The sequence below is a fragment of the Motacilla alba genome, chromosome 20 (genome assembly GCF_015832195.1).
Source record: "Motacilla alba alba isolate MOTALB_02 chromosome 20, Motacilla_alba_V1.0_pri, whole genome shotgun sequence".
NCBI lineage: Eukaryota > Metazoa > Chordata > Aves > Passeriformes > Motacillidae > Motacilla > Motacilla alba.
The window spans coordinates 9,357,636-9,384,937 of record NC_052035.1 but is presented as its reverse complement, the minus strand read 5'-3'; the positions used below and the strand labels follow the sequence as shown (position 1 = coordinate 9,384,937).

Below are 27,302 nucleotides of genomic sequence, written 5' to 3'. Positions count from 1 at the left end.
CCTAATAACCAACCTAACCCTCCCCAGTGCACCTTGAGGTCATTTCCTCTCCTCCCAATGCCTGACTCTTCCTCCTTTCCCCATCCTTATATACAGAAATACAAACATTATCATGGGTATCAGAAGGGGTTTTATTGCCTCTTCTAATCACTATTGACAAGTTTGGGTTGTAAGGGACCTTTTAAAGGCCCTCTAGCCCAACCCCCTGCAATGGGCAGGGACATCTTCAACTTGATCAGGTTGCTCAGGCTACTCCAAGCTGAAAGACTGGGAGGGGAAGAAGTCCCAACACCTTGGCTGGCAGCTCTGCCCTTCTTAGGTGGGGAGGGAGAGGATGTTGGGGCCAGCTGGGAATTTAGGGTCCAGCATGGCACCCCAAGGCCTCACCTTCCGAGTTCTGCCGCGACGCCGCTCCCTTGATGCGGAACGCTTGCCGGGCTCGGCTGCGGTCTCCGAAGCTCCAGCTCTTGGGCACTTTGCTCGGGCTGTCCTCGATGCTCTGGTCAGCACTGGGGGACCTCCTGATGCCCTGAGCCTGTGGAGAGCCTTTCCCTTTGGTGCCAGCACCGCGGGGACTGGAGAAGACACGATCTTTCAAACTGACCTTCTGACTGTTCAGAGAAACACGTTGAAACAAAGACAAAAAGGAGACAGCAGGAGGAGTCATTCTGGAAACCACGCAGTCCTTCCCCACCAGCCATTAGAAACCAAGAGCACTTCCAAGCAGCAGTGACATGTAGCTTTGCTGTTGGCTTTTCTTTTTTTTTTTTTTTTCAATGTATATTTTTAATTTTTATTTTTGTTTTAAAGAAAGCATTGTAGAAATGTTTCCGTCATCATGAGTGAAATGGGAATGGTTCGTAAGAGAGAGAAAATAATGAGGACTTAAACAGAAGCCCCTCATGGGATGCCAGGGCTGGCAGGACAGAATGACATTAACAATGAGGTTATGATTCCTTAAATCACTGATCGGCTCCGATCACGAGTTAGGAAGCTTTTCTTTCACAACTGCCTTTCAAAACACTATGGCTAATAAGAAAATACCAATTAAGAAAAACCCAAACCACCATCTTAAAACTTTTGTGCAAACACTTCACTTCTGGTGCTCAGATCTGTCCTTTCCCTTTCTTCAGCTCCTGTATTTCCTCCATCTTAAAACATGATCTGCCCCCTTTATATATTCCAAAGAATTCCTCTTTATCAAGTTACATATTGGAACACATAAATACAAACACTGTGCAACTCCTTTGTATCCTATAAAAATCCCATCTAAAAGCTATCTGCCATCTCCCTCGAGGTCTGCTATGGCTGTCATAAACACGGAAAGCAAACTTTTAAAACTCCAGAATATGGCACTTTCACACCTTTTTTCCTACTAGAATCCTTGCAATTATGGTTGGAAAATAAGGTCTCTCCAGAAACAGAGATGATCTCACTGGGAAATAGTGACCACCCAGCTCTAATTAGTTTCCAAATTCTGAAATTTGTATTTAAAACCTTGCTCCCAAATGGAGATGTTGTATTTTCATGTGAAAATTTAAGAACAAAGAGATTTTTGTGAATCTTTACAAAACCACAAACTTTATAGAGACAGCACTGGGGAAAGCAGACTGCAAATACTTTTGGATTATTTAGTATTTTCTTAATAGCAATCAATGATTAAATTCCACTGATTAGAGCTTGGACAACCAGTGCAAGATAGCTGCACAAATAGCCAATATTATATATATATATAGGTATATCAAAACTGAGTGGAGACAGGGATTGGATTCCCAGCATTCTGTACCATTGCAGCAGCCACTTATCATTCTGCTGCCAACTCTCTGCCGCAGGTTGTGGGAAGAACATTTCAGAAATTTTAATTTCCACATCACCAACCAAAGACCTGCTTTTTCTTTTTTTTTTTTTTTTGGCGTGTCTTTCAGCAGCACCAACTTAAAAGTCAGAGCCCCGCGGCCCTTCTTTGCCTTCAAAACTGGCACGAGGTTCTTCAATGAGAACTTGGCTGCTGGTTTTGAAGCAAAGCAAAACGCTGCTCCCTTTTCCCAGCCGCCGGCTGTTCCCTGCTGACAGGAGCAGACACCAGCTCCGGCCAGCCACGGAAGAAGATGTGACTCGAGGACACTCAGGGAGCAGATCTGTCGACTAAGAAGGTGCTATTTTTACCAAGTCACTTTACATTGCGAGACAACAAACATTTACAGGGAGAGAAAGGTGCTTAGGCAGCATTTTGCAGAGTTTTGTGGGGAGGGCATCCCCTGGGCTGCAGGGAAGGGTTGGCTGCGGCCACAAGCTCAGCAGCAATTTCACATTGAAAGATGGGTTGGAGAGAAAATGAAATTTGCTCATGACCAAATTAAAAAGGCAGAATTATTCCAATTAAAGATGAATTTTAATTCAGGTAAGTGCTGGGGATTGAATTTCCAGTCTGGTGCCCATCTGCAGGGTCTGTCTGAAGGCCATGGGACCAGTAGAGCTGAAATCCAGGTCAGAGGTACAAATCCACACAGGATTCTGGGAACAAGCACATGCCTAAACACCTTTCTGGATGTAAGCCTTCATTACTACTGCCACCAAAACCATCGTACATAATGCACCAAAGGTTTAAAGGAAATTCTCACTCTGAGTTTCTTGGATTAGAAACCAGATTGAAATTTCATAATTTGATTCTAAATAGGCCAACTGGATCTTCTTTATTTTTGTTGATTTTAAAGAATTATATTTTTGAATCCATTGTGTTTCAGTAGTACTATTATTTTGAATTACCTTTTTTAAAAGTAAGTTTTATCAAAATGCTTTAGCAACACAGCAATATTCAGGATTCAAAGTGATCTTTTTGTGCCCTATCCTCTGCTGAGTTTCTCCCATCACCAATCCCAGCATAAAACCAGTTGCCTTTCACTGAGTATGGCAGTGCCTTTTCCTTGGAGCCTCTTTTCCATTCCCACAACAAATGTGCTACAAATGTTTGCAGGAATCACAAAAAGCGAAAAAGAAAGGGTTGAACTTGGTGAGAGATACAAGCAAAGAGTTTCAATCCTGAGAGCATGAGGAGCAACACATTAAAAAATCTCATTGAAATCTGATGAACAATTAAGATCTGGGTGGGTTTTGTTCCCAAGTACTCACAAAGGAAAAAAACCCAACACTTGATGTAACTTCTTTGTTTTAACACAGACGACATGAGACATCATGAACAACTAATAGAATTTTTCCTTCTGGCATGCAATTCCCTCATTGGAAACGACACCTGGACTCACATGCAAGTACAATCCCTGCAGAGGAGGATGCTGTTGGGGTCTGCAGGAGCTGGTAGGAAAAGATCCCAAAGAAATACAGACATACATAGGGATATATGTTGTCAGCTAATCCAAGATCATGTTCTCACTCAACCAGAAAGTCATGCAGAGGGACTTAGAGTGCCTCAGAGAGGGGGTGTTGGGATGTCACTCCAGGATGGTAATGAGCCTCAGTTGAGTGGGAGGTGTTGGTCACACGAAGGTGAGGACAGCAGGGACAGATGGACGCTCACAGTCGTGACAGCGGCGCGAGCACAGGGCAGGAGCTCTGCTCGTGCCAGGGGAAGGAAGGGAAAGGGAACTGTGGCTTTGCAGCCAGAGGCGCAGATTAGGGGAAGCCACAACAGCCTATCAGGTTTAAATCACAGGTTTAAATCAGGTTGTGATTTAATTCTAGGTCCACTCCAAGTGGCATCTATGAAAACAGATTTGATAGCAAAAAATTACCTTTCCAGGCTGACTGTGGGGAAGGTTTATAAATATTCAGGTTTTGAGTTGAATTCAAGAAAGGATAGAAACTGAGCTGATTTTTCTCTGTTGCCAGTCAAAAAATGAGAGTCCATGCTGGAGAAACTGGATGATGTTCACTGCTTTAGTGGGCTTTGCATTTTGGTTAAGTCCAACTGCCCAGCACTCAGCAGAGAAAGGCACAAGTATTGACCTTCAAAATGAGCTGCCATCAGCCTCCTTAGGATGCCAGGGGTTTAAGCTCCTGTTTGAAATGCTCTGGTTTGGGGTTTATTCCAGTTCTCTATAGTATTAAATCAGCACTTTAAAAGAAATGTGGACTCATTACATTAGCAGTAATTTTGGATCAATAAAAGTATCAGTTGTAAGGTCTTGTCATTGATTTTAAACTCTGCTTGAGCCATTACTTCATTTTCTTCTCAGCTAGCCAGAATGAGTCGGACCAGCACAGACTCAGATCCATCTCTGCATCCAAACTCAACCAGTATCAGTGCTCATTTTTCTGAGAAGCTGTGGCCAGGAGAAAAAGGCTGTCTCCTGTTGGTAAATGAGGGACATTTTTTAAATCAAGAGTTTGTGCTGAGCTTGTGGCATATGAGAACAACTCTTTAAAACCAGGCAGGAATGCCAGGAGTGAATGATGGTCTTTGTGACTATCACAGGGCTCCAGTCTGCTTGCTGCTATGAGTAAGAGGCAGAAAACAATTATTGGAGACATGAAGGAAAGGAAAATAAAAATGCAAAATCTACCACGACTAAAATAAAAACCAAGAGAGGGCCTGGTTTCCCTCCAGTGATTCCAGAAAAAAAACACTGCTAAAAGGTTAATTCAGCCTAGAGAATGCAGTTTCTAGAAGCAGAGAAACCTGGGCGTAAGGGAAACAAAACATCAGCCAGTGATCCTGTCATGGTGAGTAATCCCTTTCCTTTTCCTCATCCACAACCACGGTGCTAGACTTGGATGGGAGCCACTGATGCTGTGATGGCAAAGCCTGGAGTTGCACCATCCCTGCAGCCACCACACGAGCACGGAAAAGCACAGGGCCTCGGATGAGTGAAGGGACAGTGGAGCCAGACTCCCGTCTGCAACCTTTGCTGTCCTGCAGCATTCTGTTTATAATCGCCCATCTCTTCCTAATTCCCAGCCCTCTTCTCCCAGACTGACGTTGGGTGCTGTCAGACACCACATCAGCCATATCCTGCATCTTCTCCCAGCTGTTTGCTGTTTGCCAGCTCGGCTGCTCTGCATTTCGGGAGCAAAGCAAAGCAGCCAGGCTGCACCTCCGAGCTGGCTGATCATTCCCAAACCAGCCTTTAAGGAACCTGCTCCACCCAGAGCCACAGGCCAGTCAAGGGCTCTGCAAACACCTTTCCTTCACTGCTCTGGGTGCTCTTCCCACTGCGGGGTGCCCTCGTCTCTGAGTGTGCCGGGAAAGTCTCCTACGAAGCAGAATATGATAGAGCTGATAATCTGGCTTGGTGTAGTTCCATTACTGTCTAAAAATGAATGTGTTATTGCATTTATTGACTAAAGATCATTGGTTTAGTACATTAACAAACCACAGCTTCTAAGGAGTTTCCTATTAATTTACCTACATTGAGTTTTCCATGATTGCCTCATCGTGTGCTGTTATTTCGTTATGTGCATCCTAGATGAAGGCTTTTAGCACTCAGCCTGAGCTGCATCGAAGTGCTGGCATCTGCCCCAAGAGTTTGTGCAGAGGGGATTGGTGGCAGACACCCAGGGGTCCAGAGAAACAAGACATCTGAATTATTTTTACATCCCTTAACAGTTAACCCACAGTTCTACTAAAGCACAGGGTGTATAACACTACATTCAGGATGAATGCAGGTAACAAAGATGCTCTTGTAGCTACTCCAAAGTCCAAGGTTCCTTTTTGACTGGAAGAACCACAGTCTGTCATCCTTCTTTTCAGACTCTCCAACAGATTAAGAAGATATTTGGGTAACACTTTGTTTCATCCTCCCTTTCCCTTGCAAAACTCAAGACGTGGGAGATGAAATGAGGACCACAGTGGGAAGGAATTCAGTAGAAAACAGAAAAAAATTACACTCTAGCAATGAAAAAATCCATGCCTAGGAAGACATGCAAGGAAGACATTGAGATCAGAGTGGCTGATTTTCCAGAAAACAGAACTAGACACGAAACAGATGAGAGGACAGATTATGAATAGCACTGCTCATTTTCATCTCTGCCAAAAACAACCTCAATGTTAAACAACTGAGAGGAGGCTTTTTCTGGGGAGGAGTCCCTGCTCACACTACACCTCCACACATAAAACAACCTCACCTGGCAAATGGAAACACCACAGAAGTCAGGATCATTTTTTCCAGCTAGACTGTTGACCAAATCTTTGCCATTTTTCTTGAAATGCTGCCTGGGCAACTGATGATCACCCAAAATTTACCCACACTTTTCAAGGCTAACCTTCAAGGAAGGCCATAGCACCACCAAATATGTAGCAGGATGCTGTCTCAGAGGTTCAGGCTATTTATCTAGATGTAAAGGATTTCCTACCATGGAGAAACTGGTTTTTATGAACCCTAGATCATGCCCCATTCCTCTTTGTTACCCATTCAGAGATGGGATTTACCACTCTACTTCTGAGCACCTGGTACACGCAAACCTCAGCCGTGAGTCCTACCCTCTAGACTGACAGAGAATAAAAAGAGCCAGCAGGTCAAAAAATAGCAAGAAAAGAAAAGATACAGGTTGAAACAATTAATGAAGAAAATCAGAGATACATATACTGTTAGAGCTGCAGTTTTATACTTTCAAAGCTGTAGTTTGTTGGCTTTCTGAGGGATACAGAGACTGGTGATTTTGAGAATTAAAACGGACTCCAAAAAAGAGCATGCAAAAATCCGAGTTCACAAACATGCGGCATCACTCAGTGCCCTGCCACTCCTGGGCTGCCCACCTGCCTGGCTGTGGGGCGAGGAGCTGGGGGGTCCCCTGCCAGCATTCACAGCATGCAAACTCTGGGCAGTGGGAGATCAAGAAGGTGCATGTTTGCTGCTGAGGAGCAGGGGTGGGAGCAGAGACTCTTCCAGTGCAGGTGTGGAAGTATTTACGCACAAGTAAGATAAGATCTATGTGTCTGTGTATATGGCCATGGGTGCACTAAGGGATGCTGGTTGGGAAGTCCCTGGAAACACCTAGCAGTTGTCAGCTGGATGAAAAAGATGCAAACCCTGCTCGTACAAAGCCCTGAGCTAAAGCTGTCTGTCCCCCTGGGGGTCTAGAAACAGAACCATTCACAAGGCCAATGTCAACGCTCAGGGGAGCCCTGTCCCCTAGGTCTGGCGGGACAGGCTGAGATTAGTCCTTCTCTAGCTGCGTAGTAGAGGTGCTAGATAGGCAAGCTGTGGCTTCCAAAGGCCACCAGGCTAGGAAAGGTCAATTTGTCACGGTCAGAGAGCCAAAGGAATGGTGACTGAGCAGAGGCAGGAAGCTGGTATTTCTCATGCTACTAACTGGACATTGCTGTACAGTACAAGTCAATTTGCAAGGATTCCCTGCACCTTGAGGAGGGATGGAGCGATAGGGAGGAAGGGATCTTTTAAAAAAAAAAATAAATAAAATTTTTCATTTTGCCTTTTTCTTTTTTTTTTGAAATTTTTCCATGATTTGTTTAACTTCATTTCCTGGCCTCCTCCCTTGCTGAGCAGACACTGGCTTGGCTAGCCCAGCCCAAATTCCCCATCCTCATCCCTTCGCTTCGTGCGCTCTGCACAACTGACAGCCAGGGAAGGCTCTAATTTCGGGGCGGGCAGCGGGGAGGCTCTTCCACCTTTTTTTTACTCATCTAGTACCTCTATTAAGCAGAGAAGTGATCAGAACGGGTGGTAGCAGGGTAGAGGGAGAATGAGCCGTGCAGCTTTTGATTAGTTTCGTGCGACGCATTTCCCGTGGTACCTAGAGTTTCCTGAGCAGCATCCGCATAGTGACTCTCTGCACGGTTTGCTTTTACTGGAAATGAGGGGAGAGTAAAAATTAGACCTGGAAGCAAATGCCAGACAGGAAACTTTTGATTATGGACTCTGGGTTTAAAAGACAGGTGTTTTGAGGGCCGGGTTCATGACAGGATTGTTCTGTTTGAGTGCTCAGTGAGGAAAAAAAAGTAAATAAAAAATCATGAGGGTTTCTGAAATTTGTTTCACTGTGGTCAGTAAATTTAATTATTAGACATGAGGCATTCTGCTCATTGAGTTGGTGGTGTCAGTTTATCTACTATTAACTGCAGGAGGATTCTTCATCTTTATATTGGAAACAAAAAAAAAATACTCTGTTATTCCTCTAAATATATAAAAAAGTAAGTTTTTTCAAATTGTGTAAATCATGGAAAGCCAAAACTTTAACTTGTTTGGTCAAATAATATCCAAAAATCTCAAATTTCTTCTTTTTGTTTTTTTTCCCCCAAAAATAAGCCCACTCACAAAAAGAGCTAATTAATCTGTGAATTATTTGATATGGAAAATACCATTATATTAAGCCTGGCATTGAAAAAAACAAAAATAGATAAAAAACAGGGTGTGGTGCAGTCCCTTATGGGAAGGGAGTTGAACATCTGTGTTCATACATCTGGTTTTTGTAATGATTTTCAAACAGGCCCTACCACTTCTGGGGAGTTGCTGACATTGAGGAGGCACCACCACAGCTCCATCCCAAATGGCTGCTCAGGCATTGCCCTGCCAGGACATCCCCACCAGGACCAGGGTCCTCCACGCCATGGAGCAGCCCTCTACCTGTGGAAGGGGAATGACGTGGCCCCATCACCCCACCAGGCCACCAACCACCAGCAGGCAGCTCTTGCTGAATCCAGGGGCAGACTGGAAAGGCTGAAAGGCATCAAATTCCAGTCTTATTTTACACTTGGGTTGGGTAATCAGAGGAGCTCACGGGCACAGCATCCCATGCAAGCTCAGCTGACACCACCCTGGGCATCCTGGGGACTCCTCAGGTGTCCACAACGGGACCCTGCAACCCCAGGTACCCCAGGGGCCAGCGGTGCTACCAGGGCTGTCCTGGAGCTGGCACAGGAGTGGGATATTGAGCATGCAGAGCCTCAGGGAGACACATGGGTTTCTCTCCTCTCAGTCTCCTCTGCAGTCCCTCCAGAAAGATGCGGTTCCTTCCGTGCAAATAATCCGCTCCCCTAAAGGCAACTGATTATTTCCAGATTACTGTCAGTCCCAGCATGAGTCTCTGACACCAGTTAAATTGGTTAGAAGGCCAAACACCAGCCCAGGCTCATGTGGCCCATGGGTTCCCATGACTGACCCTGGTTTCCACGGGCAGTAGAGGTTTGGGACACCTTGGACATCCTTGGCTGGATGAGCAGGGGCCCACTGAGTCAACCAAAGGCATCCTCCAGTGCGTACAGAAGCCTTAATCACACCCCTGAAGAGAGATCTTGGGGTTGTGTGTATCTCAGACAGACATATACACACACTGAGAGAGAGATATACACACAGATAAACACACACGGTACAAGGACCCAGCCCAGCATTCACCCAGAACACAGCCAAGGTCCTGCTGAGCTCACTGGGGTCAAGGACGAACCACAGCTGAGAACAACCTTCCAAAGAGGTTCCTCTCATCACCTACAGCACTGAACTCATGCTGGACAACGTAATCTGAGTTTTAGCTTCCCACTTTCCTGGAATCCTTCTGTTTCTTTTTCTCTGATGTGAATGTGTTGTCATGATCATTTGGTTCATTAATTTTTAGCTTTTCACCCAATTGTATTTTTGAAAATGCAAGAGGAAGAAATGTGGTTGTGGATGCCTTCAGATGATTCTCAAACCATCTGTTAAAGAGCATCTGAAGCCCACATTTCATACAGAAGCCTCCGTAGCCCTGGTGAACCATGTGTCTGTCTTTTTGACATTACAATCAAAGCAAAACAAACAGAAATGAGATGCCACAGCTAATTTTCAGCCTGATTAACAGAAGAGTAATCACCCCCCATTACCACTCTGACCTGCTGGCTTTCTGCAGCAGGAGGGGTGAGAAAAGCCCTAGCACAGAGCAGGCCCCCTTCCCTGGGGATATGAGGGAGAGTGGATTTGTATTTGGACCCCGTGTGGAAGCAGTGTGGTCTCAGAGGTGGATGGGTCCCAGTGCCCCAGCAGCACAGCCAGCCTGGGGAGGGGCAGGGGGCACTGCTTGGCTGGGGCAGGGACAGGGTGGACACAACACCCAAAGTGATGGGCAACAGGAGGCTCTGAAAGCATTTGTTTTTTTAAAGGGAGGAAAATAAAAAGTGGGGTAGGGGTACATGGCATGTGGAAAAAGGCCAGCATCTCTTCTGCTCATCACAGCCCAGGCTCCACCTCTGGGGGAGGCGAGCTCCTGGCCCCCAAGCGAGGCAGCACAGAGCGTTCCCAGCACTCGGATGTGGATGCAGACAAGCTCGTGGTGGAAAAACAAAGCAGAAACCATAGAGAAAGGACATAGCCTGTCTCCCAGATCAGCTGTCCCATTTTGTGCCAAGACTAAATCAAAAGCCACCCAAGAGAAATTCCAGGTGACCCCGAGCCTCTGCCACACTGACCCCATCACCTCCTCATGTCGTCCCAGCCTGGGCAGCAGCTCTCCCAGTGCTGTGTGGGCAGAAATCAGCACGGCCACAGCAGCACTGGGGTCAGAGGGCAGGACCCCAACAGCCACCCTGTACTCTGGCAGAATGCTTGGGATGCTCCCTGACCTTGCAAGACAATGTTTATCCTGCACAGCATAATCCCATGTGCCATGCCAGCATCCCTTCTCTAAATTGAAATATAATAAGGTGAAAAATAGTGAAAAAGCTCTTTCTGTTCCATTTGCTGCAGGGGGTTTGGGTGTATCAGTTATGGAAAGAAGGATATAGGAAATCAGCCACTCTCTACACATCACTAAAACAGGAGGAAGATCCAGCTACCTCCAGGTGTAAGAATGTTTCCTTAGAGCAATGGAAATGCAAAGTGGAAAATCCTTTCCCAGCTGAAGCAGTAAAAGTGTAGAGCTGGGGTCTGCTAAGAGAGACAATTCATCCCCAGGAGCTTCCTGAGTGAAGCATCACCAGCAAGTGGGTGATTAACTGTCAGGTGGGCAGAGAAGCAGGATGAGTTCTCCTTTCTGAGGGCAGGATGACACACTGAGCATCACCGAGAGGCTGCTGGAAGTTTGAGTGGGTGGAAGATTTGGGATGTGAATGTAAAAGACCCAGAAAATTTTATTGGAGAAAATCGGCAATTTGGGCCCCCTTGAACACAAAATTCCTTCCTGAGGGCTGAGGCATTATCAGATGGAAGGAAAAGGACAGTGGGGGCAGGTGGAATTGGTATTGCCCTAACAAATCAGAAGGAAGGAGCTTTGGTGCTGACATGGCAGCAGAACTGAAGGATATGGAATAAACTTTAAAGCTCTGCACAGCAGCTGCAGACCCTCAGCTTAAGCCCTCCTTGGGCTGGGGTTTAGCAACAAAAGCCATCGGTGTCACAAGAGACAGATGCACCACAGGAGCAGGAAACAGCACTTGGAAATGACTCTGATGAAGGACCTATAAATAGTAAAAACTACTCCGAAAAAGCACAGGGAAGGACTATTTTTACTTCTTTCTGTGACATAAGGTTGAGAAAGTAGAAGATGATCAGGGAAAAACCTGCAACCTCTACGAAGAAATATTGTACTCAACTTCAGGTGTCAAGTAAATAAATATGAACCCTGCAAGACAGGACCGAGATTCAAAACTTAGAAATAAGGCTAGTGACTCAGAAATAAGACTATTTAGTCTTTTTAGATTGCAGAGATGCTGCCTGGGGTAACCCTGTAAGGGACTGTCAGACCTCAGATTTCCTTGGCTATGGAGCAGATGGGGCTGAACAGGGATTTTGTCTCATTGCACTGTAAGAAATGTGGATTTACCCTTTGATGCATCCAAAGTTTACTGCTGGCTGAGGCAGGGCAGCGGAGCAGCCAGACCCTGGGGTTAAATTCTGACCCTCCTGATGCCACAGGCAGGTGGCCAAGATTTCAGCCTTGGTCTGGTCCCAGAGAGCTGTTCCCAAGTAATGCTCCCTGCTTTAATAATGCTGGATGGAGGCTGCCTTCACTCGAGCTACACTTTAGCAAAAAAAAAACCAAACCAAAATCTGGATAGTTGAAACATGATCTTGGAGATTTGGGTTATTTGGCAGGAAAGTAGATGGAGTGCTACAAGGGTTCTGCTTGCAAAGAAAAGCTCAAATGAATGACAGGGAAAAAAGGGGGGTGGGGAGAGGGAGAAGGAAGGAAGGAAAGATAAAATTTTCCACACTTTAGTCAGCAGTATATCTACCCAGATATCTTTGGTTGGCTTTTATGCCAAGGAAAAATTAGCTTCTGGCCTCTTATAAGCTAAGAGGCATGGCAGAGAGGTACATCTGCAGAATGCCAGGCTCTAGCTGTACTTCTGAAAAATGTATTCATTGTTTACAGAATTTAGGCTGTAAGCTGTGTTTTGAGGAGTGAGATGGAAGATCAGAAAACCAAGCAGATGATCTCCACTGATCATCAGTTTGTGTCTCATCAGCCAAGAAAAAAAAGAGATTCAGTTCCAGAACTATTCTTTAAAAGAACTGGAAAATAGAGGACAAAAAAAAATCCCAGAATTAAATACTTCTAAGTGGATGAAGAGTGTCCTAAAAGTACCCCAAACACCAGCCCTGCTGCCTTCCCTGGGAGTTGTGAACAGAGAAAAGCTCTACCACAAGTGAGATTTACGGCTGCCCTTGGAAGGTGCTCGCCACGATCCAGAGCGCGCTCTGCACCGTGGGCTGGAGGCGTGGAGGGAAGATGGAGCAGGGAATGTGCCTCCTCCCCAGGGAATGGCATGGACAAAGGGTGTCTCTGCCATGCCACCTCGTGCCGTGCCAGAGAGCCCTCCTGTGTCCCACGGAGCAGCAGGTCCACGCCGCACCCTGCAGCCAGAGGAGCTCAGGAGGAGTTGCTAACGTGGTGACGTGGCGATGGCTTCGTGTTCTCCACGTCACCTCTGCCCAGCATGGGTGACAGAGAAACAGGCAAAGCCTCACTTGCCCCTGGGCACGCGTTGAGCCTGCATTATACCGAGTTTCTCAGCTATAACCCCAGCACCAAAATAAAATAAAGAAGCGTAAACCAAAGCCCTGCTGTCACCCCCGTGAGTGTCTGCCAGCTCTGCCTGTGCTGCCACCACTCTCCACATCCCCCCAGCCTTGCTACCCTGCTCCAGCCCGAGGCAGACTGGAGGGAAGATATGATTTAAGGTCCAGCATACATGTAGATACATCGGACTGCACAGCACAGGAAAAGCACGGTAGTACCTAGGAATGCTTCCCTCGATGGTGCCACGACATGGTACACACACGCACACACACAGAAATCTACAGGGAATGCATGGGGATGGCGTGTTGGCAGTGATACAGACCTTGGCGATGGTTCAGGCTGCTGCTCTTTCCTTTAAACAGAAGCAATAGTACATTAGCATGGTGTCAGGTGGCAAAAGATGTTGCTGCTTCACTGTTAAAACATAACGAAACGACAATACCAACAATACAACTAAGTGGAAGTTGTGGACAGAAGAAAGGGAAAGGAGCACTTAATTCCTGGAGTTTCTGGCCCGGACAGAAGATCACTGGAGACTCACACAACCTCAGAGAAGACACATACAACGCACAGGGTTGAAGATTTCACCCCAACCCATCCTTGTGCCTGCGCACCGCTGAGACACCTGAGGGTCGTGTGATTTGTGTGAGCACAGGAGGACTTCTGTGGGCTCAGAGAGCAGCCCCTTCCTTTGGAAATGCACTGCCCTCATGTTTTGCACATGGGGAAGGGTTTGAGTGGCTCCCATAACCTCGGTGCATTCGCTTTTCCCCCCGGCCATTGGGACACAGCTCATGTCAGATCTCCGAATGCACGGAATCACACCGGGTGCTGGGATTGGACATGGGTGGGAAGGTGCACGGACCACTTCCCTGCATCCTGACACCTCAGGTGGGGTTTGTGCCTCCAGAGTCTTTGGCAGCTACTTTACCAAAGTACTTGGCAAAGGCGACATGGAGGGAGTGGGACACCACAGTCTGTGTTTGCAGCTTCGTATTGAGATCCGAAACTGGATTGCCCTGAATAATCATTGAGGACAAAGTGAGCTGAATGCCTACAAAAGGGCAGCCAGGACACTGCAAGCCATGCTAAGGCCACACTGAAGAACACCCCTCACCTTCACTGAGCAGGCATTGTGGTGGTATTTCCCTCCAGCAATGAGAAAAGCTGCTCCGATTCACAACTCCTACCCTGGGGAATGGTGTTTACTGGGGGCCTTGACCAGCCCAGCCCCTGCAGCCCCCCAGAGAGGGAGCAGACAGTGTTTTCTCAGCAGATACAGCTCTGCCTCCCCTAACACAGGTGTCCTCTGAGTGTGATGCTGCTCCAGCCCTGGCCCTGCTGCTGCTCAGCAGTGACCACTGAGACCTGCCCAGAGCCCGACCCCTCTCCCTCAGCTAAAGGCAGCAGCCTGGAGAGACTAAGAAAAATCTCCTTCCCCCCACCTCTGCTTCTTGCTCAGAAAAGCTTGGAAGCCCAGCCTCAGTCACTAGCTCAAATACTCACATTTTAAAATGTTCAGGCTGACCCAGGGGTGTATTCTTTGTGGAGGCACACAGCCCAGGGCAGGCTCCATCCCACACCCCCCAGCTGGCCCAAATGCCCACTGGCACGTCTCCATCCCTCCCAGAGTCTGCACACTCCCCATTCACAGGGCAGCCTGGAGTGCTCCAAAACCCCAAGAATTACCCCTCCCAAGCAGAGGGTGAAGGTGCAGGACTCCTGCCCTTCTGGGGGATTCAGGTAAACCCTTCCACAGCCAATTTAGCAAAAATGTCCCACTGCTGCAACCTTGCCTGCTGTCACTGGAGGGAACAGAGAATGAATTAACACGTCATGGGCCTGAGTGTCCTCTGAGTGTGGTGAGGAGCAGAAAGGTCAGAGGAAGACTGGGATCACTACGTCCATCAGCCCCTTTGAGAACATGGCTTTGAGTTGTCAGTCAAGTGCTGTGACATTGCTCCAGAGCCAATTTAGGCTGAAGGAATTCATGTACAGCACGGGAGAGGGGCAGGGAGGAGGTCACTGAGTGACCCATGTGGGACCAGCTGTCAAACCTCTTTCATCTTCAAGGATGTCCATATGCAAAAGGCAGGAAGGAAAAAAGAAAAAAAAGAAAAAAAGAAAAGAAAAAATATTGCAAAGAGCGTGCATTCCAAACTCTCTTAACTCTGCTGCTAACCTGAATGTCAGTCCCGACTTGCTCTTCAGGTTCCTCAGGAGCTCCAGCTGGTTCAGAGGAGGGATGAGTCTAGAGGGAGAAAACAACAGGCATTAATATCCAGACAGAGCTGATTCCAGAGCCTCCTCTCTTGGCAACTTCCCCTGCTGCCCCATTCTTTCAACCAGAACCAGCTTTGTGCCACCAACTGCAGCTGGGGGACAGCTCAGGAAGGATGGAGAGGGGTTTGGTTGCTACTTCCAACAGTGTCCTAAGGCAGAGCAGTGGGGTAAGAGAGAGAAAGTGACGGCGAGAGAGAGAGAGAAACTTGTCTGCACCACTGGATTTTGAACCTCCCCAAAACCAAGCAGCTGCCAGTGTTCCTGGGCAGCCCAGTGGTGTTTTGGCAGAGCTGTAGTCCGGCAGGTTGGCATTGCTAAATGGAAAGAAACTCCAGCTTTGGGGGAAAATAGGAAAACTCAACCCTGCTGCTCTTGGGAATGTGGGAAGGCATGGGAAGGAGCAGCTTGTGGAGCAGAGAAAACAAGAACCTGGGGTTGGGAGCATCCCAGGAGAAAGAGCAGTGTGCTCCAGAGTCAAGTTTAACCAATTCCCTACTCTCTGTGTCAGGTTTTGCCCTAAAATGAGACAAAATCTTGTGTCACTGCCTTCCAGAAACCATAGGGCTTCCTTCCCTTATCAGTTAAAAAAAAAAAAAAAAAATCTGACAATGGGAATCCTGGTAAGAATTAAAAATCCAGTGAACATCCTGTGGCCTATCCTGCTTTTGTGCTTAAAAGACATGGAATTAGCTCCACATCCATTTTTGGGTTCTTCCCTGTGACCCTGGGAATAAATATTGCTTGGTCCATAAATATTTCATATTGATATTCCCAGCCAGGTTTTCAACCAAGAGAAACATAGGATGGAGGTGTGAGGGGGAGACTGTAAGAAACAAGGCTTCTAATAAAATAAAGGGAGAGATATTCAGGCTCACATTCTTTCAGTCATGATGAAACCAGTAGTTTCACACTTGAACTAAAAAAAAAAAATCCAACTCAACTGGAAAAGCCTCTTCTCTGCAGGCACAAAACTTATCCTCAAAACCACAGTGGTTCAGCGAGATTTTGTGTTCACAAGATTGAGGCAATCAGAAAATTTTCCAATTCTAAGTATGGAGAAAAGAATAAAAATAGGCCTGAAAAATTTTGGCTCAGCTCCCCATTCGCTTCCATCCAGAGAAAAGCACATCCTGATCTGCTGAATTAATGATCCTCTTCATTCCAGACATCAGGAAGAAGCTGACCTTGATGCAGCGGAGCCGTGCACGAGTGCTGGGCTGTCACCTCCCTTCAGCTGGGTTTGGAGATGCATTCCAGGTTGGCAGAGGTGGTGCATAAATCCAGCACAGGGTGTACTCAGCAGGTAATGAAGGGTGCACAGCTCTTCTTTGGTGAGTTAACTCCCCAGGGAGGTCCACACTCAGCAGAACACAGGAAAATCACCCCATTTTCTCCAGCTGGGATTGCAAATCCCAGGCTCTCACTGGTGGAGGTCTCAGCTGAGGAGCTCATTAGCTCAAAAAACTGAAGGATCCAGGATTCCAAAAGGAATGACTTCTTTTGCATCAGCCCATAGTCTGCAGTGTGCTGAAGGCACCCACCTCTTGGGCCACCACAGATGCTTCCATGAGGAAGTACAGACACACAACAAACACAGAAATTCACCATTTCTGTGTCTGGTTCATGGGCCTGGCACACACGAGGTGAAAACAACCAGTATTTTAATGAAATAATTATTATTAAAAATGGGTGAAAGCATATACTTGACCTGAAGTTTAATCTCAACTAAGTGCTCAGCCTAACCTGTCACTGCAAGAGCAGCTTGAGGAACAGCTACTGCACCACACCATTTCTCCAGAACCTTAAAAAAACCAAAAAAAGACAGAACTCTGCACAGCTTTTGAACTGAGCTTTGCTGTGGAATGCTGGGTGCACGGCACCCTGCCCTGGTGTGTGCCCAGGGCACGGGGGACGCAGGTGCCACCATGCCAGGTGCAGGAGGAACCTCTGGCTGGGGCTCCTCTTGTTTTCTCTCTCTCCTCCTGGTCCGTGTGTCACTGGTTAGCAAGGGAAGCGCGTTCCGGTTAAGGGGGAGCTGGCTGAGGAATCTGCACGCCACGGGACACACACAGCTCATGCCACCCACCACAGCAACACTTCTGAGCTGCTGCAGGTCCCCCCAGCTGCCTCCACCACCCCTCCCAGTAGAGCACAGAGAAAGGCCACGCTAACTCCAGGTGCCGGCTCCCACATCCGCGGGGAAAGGAGGATCCGCTGTTCCTGGGAGCACAGAGAACTGTTCAAGCATTAGGGGACAGGAGGGAGGTCATGCCTCGGGCCAGGACACCACCAGAACCCCACAACACAAGGAGGGCAGCAGCACACGACACGGTGGGAGCTACATGGACACACCACGACACGCTCGCGGACGCCACGATGATTTTTTGGAACAGTCCCAGGATGAACAGTTAAGGAGACAGTGACAAGGAGAATGGTGCTGGAATGGGATGGGAACCTAAATGAGCCTCTATGCAGTGCTGGAGTTTCTGTGAGCAGCCAATTTTTGTCCTAACCATGACTTTATGTCTCCAACTGAAGCTATTTTTCATGACTGAGAACATTTGTGAAGCTTATAAAATACTTCATTACAACAAATGGAACAGAAGTGGCACATTCTTATTCCTCTGCCAGTAGTAGAAAAATGTCTGATTCTCAAAACAGGCTGCTGTTCTGCACAACAGGAGAATATATTCTTAATATTATACTTGCAGTTCATTGATGCAATTTGCTATAAATTAAGCACACAGAGCAGTAAGCGTGATTTACTAAGGCTGTAAAACTTGCATCTGTGAAAACTAGAACTGGGTTTCAAAATCAGACACTAAATCACATCAGCTCTAGTGGCATTACTGCATCTAGTGAGGATTTAAACTGCTCTAAGAACAGAGCTTGGCCTGCAGTCTTGAAATGAAAGTCATTTATTCCCCATCTTAAAATATTAACTTGACTACACCTTCAGATACGCATCTCATATAAAATACTCCTGTGATTTGCAAATCGACTCCTTTCTGCAGAACCTGAGATAATATTATTTATCGTAAATCCTACACAGCCATATCCAGGACTTTGCATTTGGATTGATCCCAAAAGGTTAAGTCTCAGATTGAATAACTGTGGCTAATAACTGCTTAGCTCTAGGTTGGTCTTGGAACTAAAAACTGAAATGGAAAAGTCCTGCTGAGATGAAGCATTCTTTCACCAAAAAATCAGATTGGATTACTCAAAGAAATTAATGATCATATCAGTTTAGCATCCCAGATCTTTCTCTTCTCCAGGTTTTACCCTCAAAAGCAGGCACAGCTGCTCTGGAGTTTTTATTCTGTGCTACCACTGATGTGCCTACCACACCAGCAAACTCAACGCCAGGTGGGCACAAGTCCTGCAGCTCAGAGCCAGATAAATGACAGAATGAAGGATGGGAGAAGAGGGCTGGAGAGAGGGAACACACGGGAGTGAGGGCAGAGGGCAATGGAAGATGAATGGGGATGTTTTCTTGTTAAGCGTTGCATGGATCAGGGAAGGTTGGAAAGACCATCAAGAAATCATCCTTAACAAAGCAAGCTTATCAAGCACGCTCCCCTTCTCCTTCCTGACATCATCATTTTGGCAGTTTCCCAACACTTGTGTGTACCAATAGCTAAAATGTACATGGAGGTGCAGGGGGTTAGTTAGCAGTCTGTAGCAGCAGCAGGGCGTGTCTGCTTTGGGCTTTCACTCATTCCTTGGGAAAAAACTCATCTTCAAAGGTTTCTGTCTCTTTGTTTGTTTGTTTGTTTGTTTTGTTGGTTTGTTTTTTTTTTTAATTCAAGGCTTTGCATGTTACAGTCCCAAATGAAGAACAAGGAGTGACATGACACACACTTTCAGAGTCACATGCACTTCATACCTGGAGGCACCATACGTTTGCGTTTGCGTGCTTTTCAAGTGTTTTCACCAAAGAAAACCAAAGGGGTAAGAGAAAGAAAAACAGGGGGGGAAGTTGGGGTGGAGGAGAGGGGAAAAGAAACAGAATAAAGAAAATTAGCATATGAACGAAGTGTGTCCCCAGGAGCAGATGCTGTGGCCAGGCTCACAGGTGGGCACAGGAGCATGGACTGAGCTGGCTCCCGCTGTGGCTGGCTCAGGAGCCATGGCACGCCCGTGTCACCCTCAGGGGCAGGCAGCTGGCACCTTGCTCTGAGAGCAAATGGGCACCGTGGAGCAGGGAAAGTGTGGGGGCCTCCCAGAGACCTTCCATGGGACATCCACAGCCCCACCAGCCAGGGACACCCTGGGCTGGGCTGCTGAATGGGCAGGATGTGCCCATGGGTTTGGTTGTTTTAGTGAAAGCCAATATATGATAGCAGTTCAGAGCAAGGCCCTGCTCTCATGAGTGACAAGAAGAGCAGATTTTTTTCCCAATAAATCCAGTGGCTGATGCAGAACAGGTTATTTATGATGTCTGGGTGCACCAAGCCAACTCGTGCATCACAACCCAAACCACACCTGCACAAACAGAAGCCTTGTGCATATTTCAGAATTTGGTCCTGCCACATTTTGGATTCAAAGATGAAATCTGGGATTCTCTCAGAGGCCACCATATTTTCCCCCAAACAAATCAGAGTAGCTCTACTGCAGTGATTGGAGTGATGCTCTGGAGCCATATGAGCTCCTCCAAGGCACTTGTAACAATTTTCTCATATCAAGCAGCCAAGCCTTTCCAGAGATGCCTTGCGAAGAGAGATGAGCTAAAGGCACAGGCTCCTGCTATGAGGAATGAGCAGCTCAGTGTCGAGCAGAAAGGATGCTGAGGTAGTGGTGACTGCAGATCATCCCCGGGCACCAGAGAGGGGATTTTGTGTTCCTCTAGCCCACTTCCACACCACACTGTGCATCCCAGCCACATGACAGCAGCCACAGCCTCAAGGGCTGCTGGGCTTGATGTGCTGCTGTGGCTGCAGCAGCACCAGCAGCAGCACAGGGCTGCCAGTGCCTGCCAGCTGGCTTGGGGAAGTGGGGAGGCAAGGAGAGATGGTCAGTGTGAGTGATGCAAGCTGCAGCCAGAACATACAGTTACTCCCTTAAAAAAAAAAATAGAAAAAATCCACTTAATTTATTTGACAGGATTCAAAATATAATCAGAAGGAGTTCACTGGTTTTTTGGTAAAAAAAGCAATTTCATTGAGGGCTGAATCCATTGATGCACCCACAGCTCACTTGCTCAGGTGATGTTCACTTGATCTGAGCACAAACAGGAGCTGGGATTTAAGGGAGAAGCTGAAAGTCCAGAGAAATCCATTTCTGAGGAAGCCCAGGGTGACACTGCTGTGTGGGGCTGAGCAGCACCCACAGCAGCAGCCAGCAAAACTGCTACAACCCTGCTACAAATCTGTCCTCACTTTTTAACTCAAGATAAGGAGGCTCTCCAAACTACATTTTTTTTTTCTCTTTCTCCTCCCCAGAGTTTCTATTTCGGCTTTTCTGGAGATCTTTAGCTCAGATTTCTTCCTGCATATTAGCTCTGTGGAAATACAGGTTATAACAACGGGGTTGTGTAACAGGTGATCAAAAGGGTGTCACTGCATGTCTGGCTGCATGGTAAGTTCAGTATTTCAAAGAGCAGTAAAATCTGGCAAAGTCCACTGAAAACAAGCCCTGAGTGCCTGCATTTTGCAGTGGATTTTGGGCCAAGCTCCATCCCCATCCTCTCCAGTAGCTGATCCCAGACAGTGCTGCAAAGGTACAGCCAGAAGGTCAGGTACTGGGAGGGAGAGCTTCAATGGGTGGGTTTAATGCTATTGGAAAACAGCTTTGTTCTGTTCTGTTGGGTTGTTGTTGTTTTTGTTTTGGGTTTTTTAGATAAAATCTTCAAGTTGGTTCATAAATTTCCAGGGAAAAAACAACCAATCAGACACACACTGGGAATGAATCCAATGAGAACTTACTGACCACAACAATGGGACTTCCAACAGGTTTTTATGATGGGTTAAGAGGCTGGCTGCTGTGTATGAATTACAGGCTAAAGCTTACCCCAGGAAATACATCCAGGCTGTCTGCCTGAGGGCTAGAAGGCACCAGTAATATGGGAAATCAGGAAGGGATTATTCCTGCAGTGGCACAGCCCAGTGCTGGGCCACAGCCCTGCATGTCAGTGGGGAGATGGGGCACAGGGAGCCCCATCACACCCAACAAAACCCCACAGAGCTACAGGAATATCTAACAAACATATCCAACCATTCTACGAACACAGAGAGTCATGGATAGCCTCTAAAAACATACCAGGAAGGGGCACATAGCCCTGCCCAGGATACAGGGAGGTGTCGGTGAAAATGAATAGAAAATTTTGCATTTTAGCTTCTGAGGAAGCCACCAGGCCCAAAGGGGACATGAAGGACACGGTGCTTCCCCACGTCCTGGAGGGCTGGGAGGCATGGCAGGGGACTCTGTCCCCAGCTCCATGAAGCTCCAAATCCCAGGAGGCTGTGAATTTCCACAGCACTGCTCTAACCTGTGTGGTTTCACCATAAAAACCTGCCTGGCTTTACTGCAGGTAGAGCAAGGCAAGTGTGTGCTGCTAAAACACTCTGGTGTTCAGCAGCCTCATCCATCATGGCTCCAACGTCATTCCCTGCTTGTGTCAACTCCCTGGGACGGATAAATGAGATACAAGAAATGGGAAAACGCTCCCTGAATCCTGAGTTAGTTTTCCTCCTCTTAGAGATAAAAAAGGAAAAGAAAGGAAAGGAGGACCCAGGGAAAATGCACCTGGGAGAGGGCCAGGCTGGTCAAGGCTGGGAGAGAAGTTTGCTGAAAGACAGAAGGACCATTAGAGACCAGTTGGACCAGCAAGGAGAGCCTGAGAGGGCAAAAGGAGCTGCAGGTAGGGTGAGGGTGGTGTTTACCTATGATCCAGGGCAGCTTGGAGGGAAGTCTTCACACCTGGGCACGGCAACTGTCACAACACAATGCAACTACCAGCAGGCGTGGAGAAATAAAGGTGAAAAGAAGAGCATGTACGCACACAAAGAAATGGGAAGAAAAAAAAGAAAACACAAAGCAACACAGAAATTAAAATCAAGTAAAAAACAAAACCAATGAAAATATACAAAGAAAAAAAACTGCAAAAGCAAAAGCATACACCAGCTCTTAGGAGCTCAAAATCAACTTTTCAACAACAAAAAAAAAGTAAATAAATAAGAAAAATTATATATTCAGATAACAAAAATAACTATGGAGACAGTGGCATCACGAGGAAGGAGGAAGCTGGAGGAGGAGGTACCTGTACATGGGGACGGTGACGGTGCGCTCGTAGTACTGCCAGGTGGAGTGCAGGTCTGTCCGGGACAGGTTGGTGGCATAAAATCTCCAAGCCGCCTGTGCAGGAGAAAACCCAGGGGGATTGTGAACCCAGGCATGGCCAGAACCACCCCTGGGCTTATAAACCTCAACCAACACCCAGTCCTATGGGGTTGATCCAGCATTCTGCCTTCCCCTTGATTTGCCAAGTGACAAACTCGGGGTGGTGCCATGATACTCCTGACCATGTGTGTCCAGTTAAAAAAGCTGCAGGTCCCAGGCATTCACTGCCAGTCTGAGGTCAGGATGGGTGTTGTTGCCCATTAAGAAGTGAAAAATGTGGAGAGAGAGGAGCAGGGGAATGTAAAATGACTAATTTCAATTCTCCAAGACATACAACAAGGCAAGCAGTCTGCACGGACATCTGTTCTCTTGAAGAAAATGCTCCCAACTGTACCTTTATATCAGGATAAATATTCTCTTTGGGGAGAAAAAAAGGGTGAAAACAGACTGTCCTAATGCATTTGTGTTGCTGAGCTGGCTGCTTGCTGAATTCCATCCCTTTTCTCTCTAGATTCCCTACCACATATGCTGTTTTCCCATAGCTGATTTCCTGGCATTTATTTCCAGACAAAACCAGTCACCAGCTGCTGTCTCACACCTTACACACAGGTCCCCATTTGTCTCCTCCCCAACTTCTAAAAGTCTTTGAGGCCCCCTAAAACAGGATGGTGTCTCCACAAGGCTCCTTAGATGTGAAACTCACCTGGATCAGGCCCGCTGCTGGGTTTCGCCTCTTCTCAAAGTGTTTTTGTCGATGCTGCTCTTGAACCTTCAGAGCAAATCCCGAACCCAAGATGCCCTGAGGAAGAGAACAATTTGCCACTAGCAGGGGTTTAGTTAACCTTCCACTTAATTGTGGCCAGCTTTCCCTCCAAAGGTTTTTTCCTGTCTCATTTTTTGATTCAAACATAGAGGAAGCAAGAGCCTCCATCCTGGTAATCACGGCAAACAGTCTCCAAGGGCCAGCAGAGCACTCACTGGAATTCCAAGTTTTCCCAAACTACCTCCAGCCAACTGATGAGATACAAAAGAACCCCAGTGTGCTGGCATTCAGCAGATTACCCCTGTAGGAATCCTGATCCCACAACACATTGAAATGCACTTCCAAAAGGATGGGGGAATTTGCTGAAATGGTGTAATCACAGAATAACAGACTGGTTTGGGTTGGAAGGGACTTAAAAGCTCACCTCATTTCAACCCCCAGCCATGGGCAGGGACACCTTCCACTAAATTAGGTTGCTCCAAGCCCTGCCCAGCCTGGCCTTGATGGAGCAGCCACAGCTTCTCTGGGCAACCTGTGCCACTGTCTCACCACTCTCAGAAGAAAGTATTTTTTCTGAATATCCAATCTAAACCTACCCTCTTTCATCTTAAAGCCATTAACTACCCCAAGGAACAGCCTTCTGGGGAAAAAAAAAGCTTTTTATTGCTTCCATAAATACTTGTGCAGAGCCAAATCTAGAGTTCCCATCCCATTTGCTCATGCATCTGATTCCCAAGTTGTGGATATTCAAACAGGCTTTCCACTTTTCTCCCTCATTATCTGACTCAAAAGCCACAGAGCATTACAGTCAGGAGGTCTCTGAGAGCATCACATTGTAGCTGTTAGAGTGCCACCAGCTCCAGGCGCTGGGGACAAGGCCCGGGTGGGCTCAGCACCCACTTACAGCAGGGAGGGCGAAGAAGGAGACGCCGATGAGTGTGAAGGTCGCCGCCAGCAGCCGCCCGTTCCAGGTCTGCGGATACTTGTCCCCGTAGCCAATGGTGGTGAGAGTGATCTGCAGGGAGGAGATCAGTGCCCAGCCTTCGGTCAGACAGCCTTAAAACTGAAACAACGCAGCCAAAACTCCCACAACAGCCGAGTGGCACACGGAGAAACAGGGTCACCGCGTGCCCCGAGCTGTGCGAGGCACGGTGTGGCTCGGGGACCTGGAGCACCAGCAGGGATGGGCAGCTCCATGGGATGCAGAGACACCCTGACACCCGCCCTGCTCACGTGCTGGGTTTCACACCAGTTGGGAGCGTTTTGGTGCCTTTTGCTGTCACAGAGAGAACTGCCATCTGGTGCAGAGGCTGGCGGCAGCTCGGAACCTCCCCCAGGAGGGGTTGTGCCTTCGGCAGGGGAAGTGAACCGGCTCCGTTCCCCCAAACTCCCTCTCGGCAGCTCAGGAAAGCTATTTGCATGCACTAAGATCTGCTGCTGTTTATTCCCAACCTTCCCAGCAGTGCCAATCAGCTGGTCTCCACTCCCCTATTTAACAACAGCCTGTTAGGCTGAGAGGATGAATTACAGCTCCTTCACACCACCTCATTTAGAGATGGGCTCTGTGCTATTGCAATGCACCAGGAGAGAGCTGGCAAGCTGCTGTCTGCATTTTAGGGAAGGACATGAGAGATTTATAGGAGACAGAGTCCCCTGAATTCCAAACTGCAGGTGAAGTCACTTTTTCCCACTTCAGTTCATGGACATCACTAGTGGGAAATGCTGGCTATTCCCCCAAGGCTTCCAAGAGAATTTGGAGAGCCTGGGACTGGCAGGACAAGGCAGAGAGGGATGGTCTGATTAGAAACATCTTTGAGGCTTGTGATCCCAAAAGCTGTCCCTGTCACACAGCCTCCATGGACAGCGCTGACCCCAGGTATGGGAGCTGACACCTGCTGATGTGGCATTGGAAACATGCATTCCATTTAGAATAAAAAATCACTTTTACACAAATGGAAGTAGGATCCCAAAGTGCCTTTTAATTGGGCCCACTAAAAGCCTTATCAATTAGATGCTATTTTGACCAAGTGGTTAAAAAATGCATCAGTGTGGCTAATCCTTACTGAAACACAGAGTTGGAGCAAGGCTCTCTCCATAATCACTGCAAAGCTGCTTTACAATATTTTTGTAATTTCTATAGACAACAAGAAGTGTTGGATACACTAAGATCAACCAAGGGATGAGCTTCTGAACCTTGAAATTTGGTTTGCTCCATCTCTCAACATCTGCCCATATTGGATCCGTGAGCTGGACTCTGACAAAAACTGTTTATTTTAATGAAGCTCAATATTTTTTTCTGAACTTCTCAGTGGCAAAACAGTCTCAGAAGCAGAAGGGATAAATCTGCCCATGGTTCTCCCCAGACTGAGCTCTAATCTGGGCTGTCACTTTTCCTTCATTGTTTATTTTCTCGTTATGTCAAATTGGGCTTTGTTTTTATTTTTCTGTCCTAACCAAGGGGCTTGAAAAGCAATTTACTGCCTCTTTCCCTTTGCTGGAATGGAGGAGCTGTTTCATCAGCCGATTCCTCCCCAAGCCTGTTATTGGGATTTGATCAGATCAGGGATTTTCATTACATGCTTTGTAATCAAGGCCAAACTAGTGATGGAGCAGAAGAACAATAACACAAGAAGATTAGAATGTCATTAATTCTTTCTTTGTTAATAGGGTAATCCAATAATTCACATGCACACACACGCACAGCAAAAAACCACAAGTACTGCCCTTTCAGCAGAACTGTGACGGGGAGTGCTCACCCCACTGGAGCCTTTCTGCTACTTAGGCCCTATTAATTTTATGAAATTTATTCCAGCATATTCAACAGCGCCTTGCCCAAGTGCAATTTAAATAATTAAAGGGCAGCAATACTTGTTAAAACAATGATCAAAGCACCCCAAGGTGCAGGATCACTCTCTGACCTGCCTCTGTCACGACAGAGCTCTATCCCATGACTGGGAGCACACCAGTTCCCAGTTCCCCTGCAGCTCCAGCCAGTTCAGAAATATGATCCCCTAACAATTTCTATGAGGTTTATGTAAGAAAAAGAGCTAAATGGAACATCCCGAGGCCATTTAATAAAAATGTTAACTAAGCACTCTCTAAGTCAATACCTCACGTAAGTGGTAGAAGATGGAGGGTTAATGGACATTTTATTTTAATAACCAGCAGCTGCTCTGTGGAAATTACTTACCAGACCCCACCAGAGTGCATCTGCGTATGTATCAAAGTGCTCATTTTCTCCCTTCTCGGCCAAGTACACCAGGAAAGAGGCCAGGATGAGGCACAGGAAGCCAATATACCAGGCAGTAATCAGCTCCTGTGAGATCATTAAAAGAAAGAAGAGAGTAATTGCAGTCCTGGTGCGCATCTCCAAACGCTGAGTTTCTCGCTTGCTGCTGGATCTGAACTTTCCCTGCACTTGTTTAGGTTTTGGGGCTTTGGCTGGAGATCAGTCATGGCACTTTCTGTGATGGGACCATGGCTCTGCCAGGCTTGAAGACCAAATCATCCAAACACACACAGCAAGTGAAGAAGGGAGTGTTAAGAGCTCAATTATTGCAAAAACTGGAACTGAGACTTTTAAAACTTTGGTAATTCTCCAGTTCACACAAGGAAGCAGAGTTGAAACTGAAATAGGAACCCCCAGATCTCTGGATATTCTACTTAGGGCAGGTCCAATCCACTAAAGAAGGAGCTGTGAAGTCGGGGTCTGGATGGATTATCCCCCAAATTTTAATTCAGAATTCAGAGTGATTATTTTTGGATTAGGTTAGTGCAAAGGTGGACAAAGGAGACACACAAATTTCCTGTGATTTTTACATTGTTGGAGAAGCTGGCTAAGCTTCTCTTGGGAAAAGAAGGTGAAGGAAGCAGGATAAATGTTAAAATCATAAATACAGCATCAGGAAACAAAAAAATTACCAACAACCTCTTCCCAAACTGATGCCTTTACACTGGGGATTGGTTGCATGACTGGAATCTCTCTCTCCCTTCCCTTCTTGACTGGTGGAGCACTCCA

General features: G+C 47.0%; 1 protein-coding gene across 18 annotated transcripts in view; it reads right to left on the bottom strand.

The window, feature by feature from the left end:
- Positions 1 to 27,302, bottom strand: part of KCNQ2 (potassium voltage-gated channel subfamily Q member 2) — a 73,545-nt gene that overhangs the window by 20,994 nt on the left and 25,249 nt on the right. For 3 of the 18 annotated variants that reach the window (XM_038158886.1, XM_038158897.1, XM_038158887.1), the window contains exons 5-13: positions 26,475 to 26,600; positions 24,189 to 24,299; positions 23,225 to 23,320; positions 22,442 to 22,536; positions 19,070 to 19,099; positions 15,083 to 15,151; positions 13,223 to 13,252; positions 7,708 to 7,761; positions 388 to 611 (exon numbers count right to left, since the gene is read on the bottom strand). In XM_038158886.1, the coding sequence (XP_038014814.1) occupies positions 388 to 611; positions 7,708 to 7,761; positions 13,223 to 13,252; positions 15,083 to 15,151; positions 19,070 to 19,099; positions 22,442 to 22,536; positions 23,225 to 23,320; positions 24,189 to 24,299; positions 26,475 to 26,600 (835 nt within the window). Of the gene's footprint in view, positions 1 to 387; positions 612 to 7,707; positions 7,762 to 13,222; positions 13,253 to 15,082; positions 15,152 to 19,069; positions 19,100 to 22,064; positions 22,134 to 22,441; positions 22,537 to 23,224; positions 23,321 to 24,188; positions 24,300 to 26,474; positions 26,601 to 27,302 lie in introns of those variants that run through there. The other 15 variants (XM_038158891.1, XM_038158899.1, XM_038158896.1 and 12 more) reach the window with 12 other exon arrangements.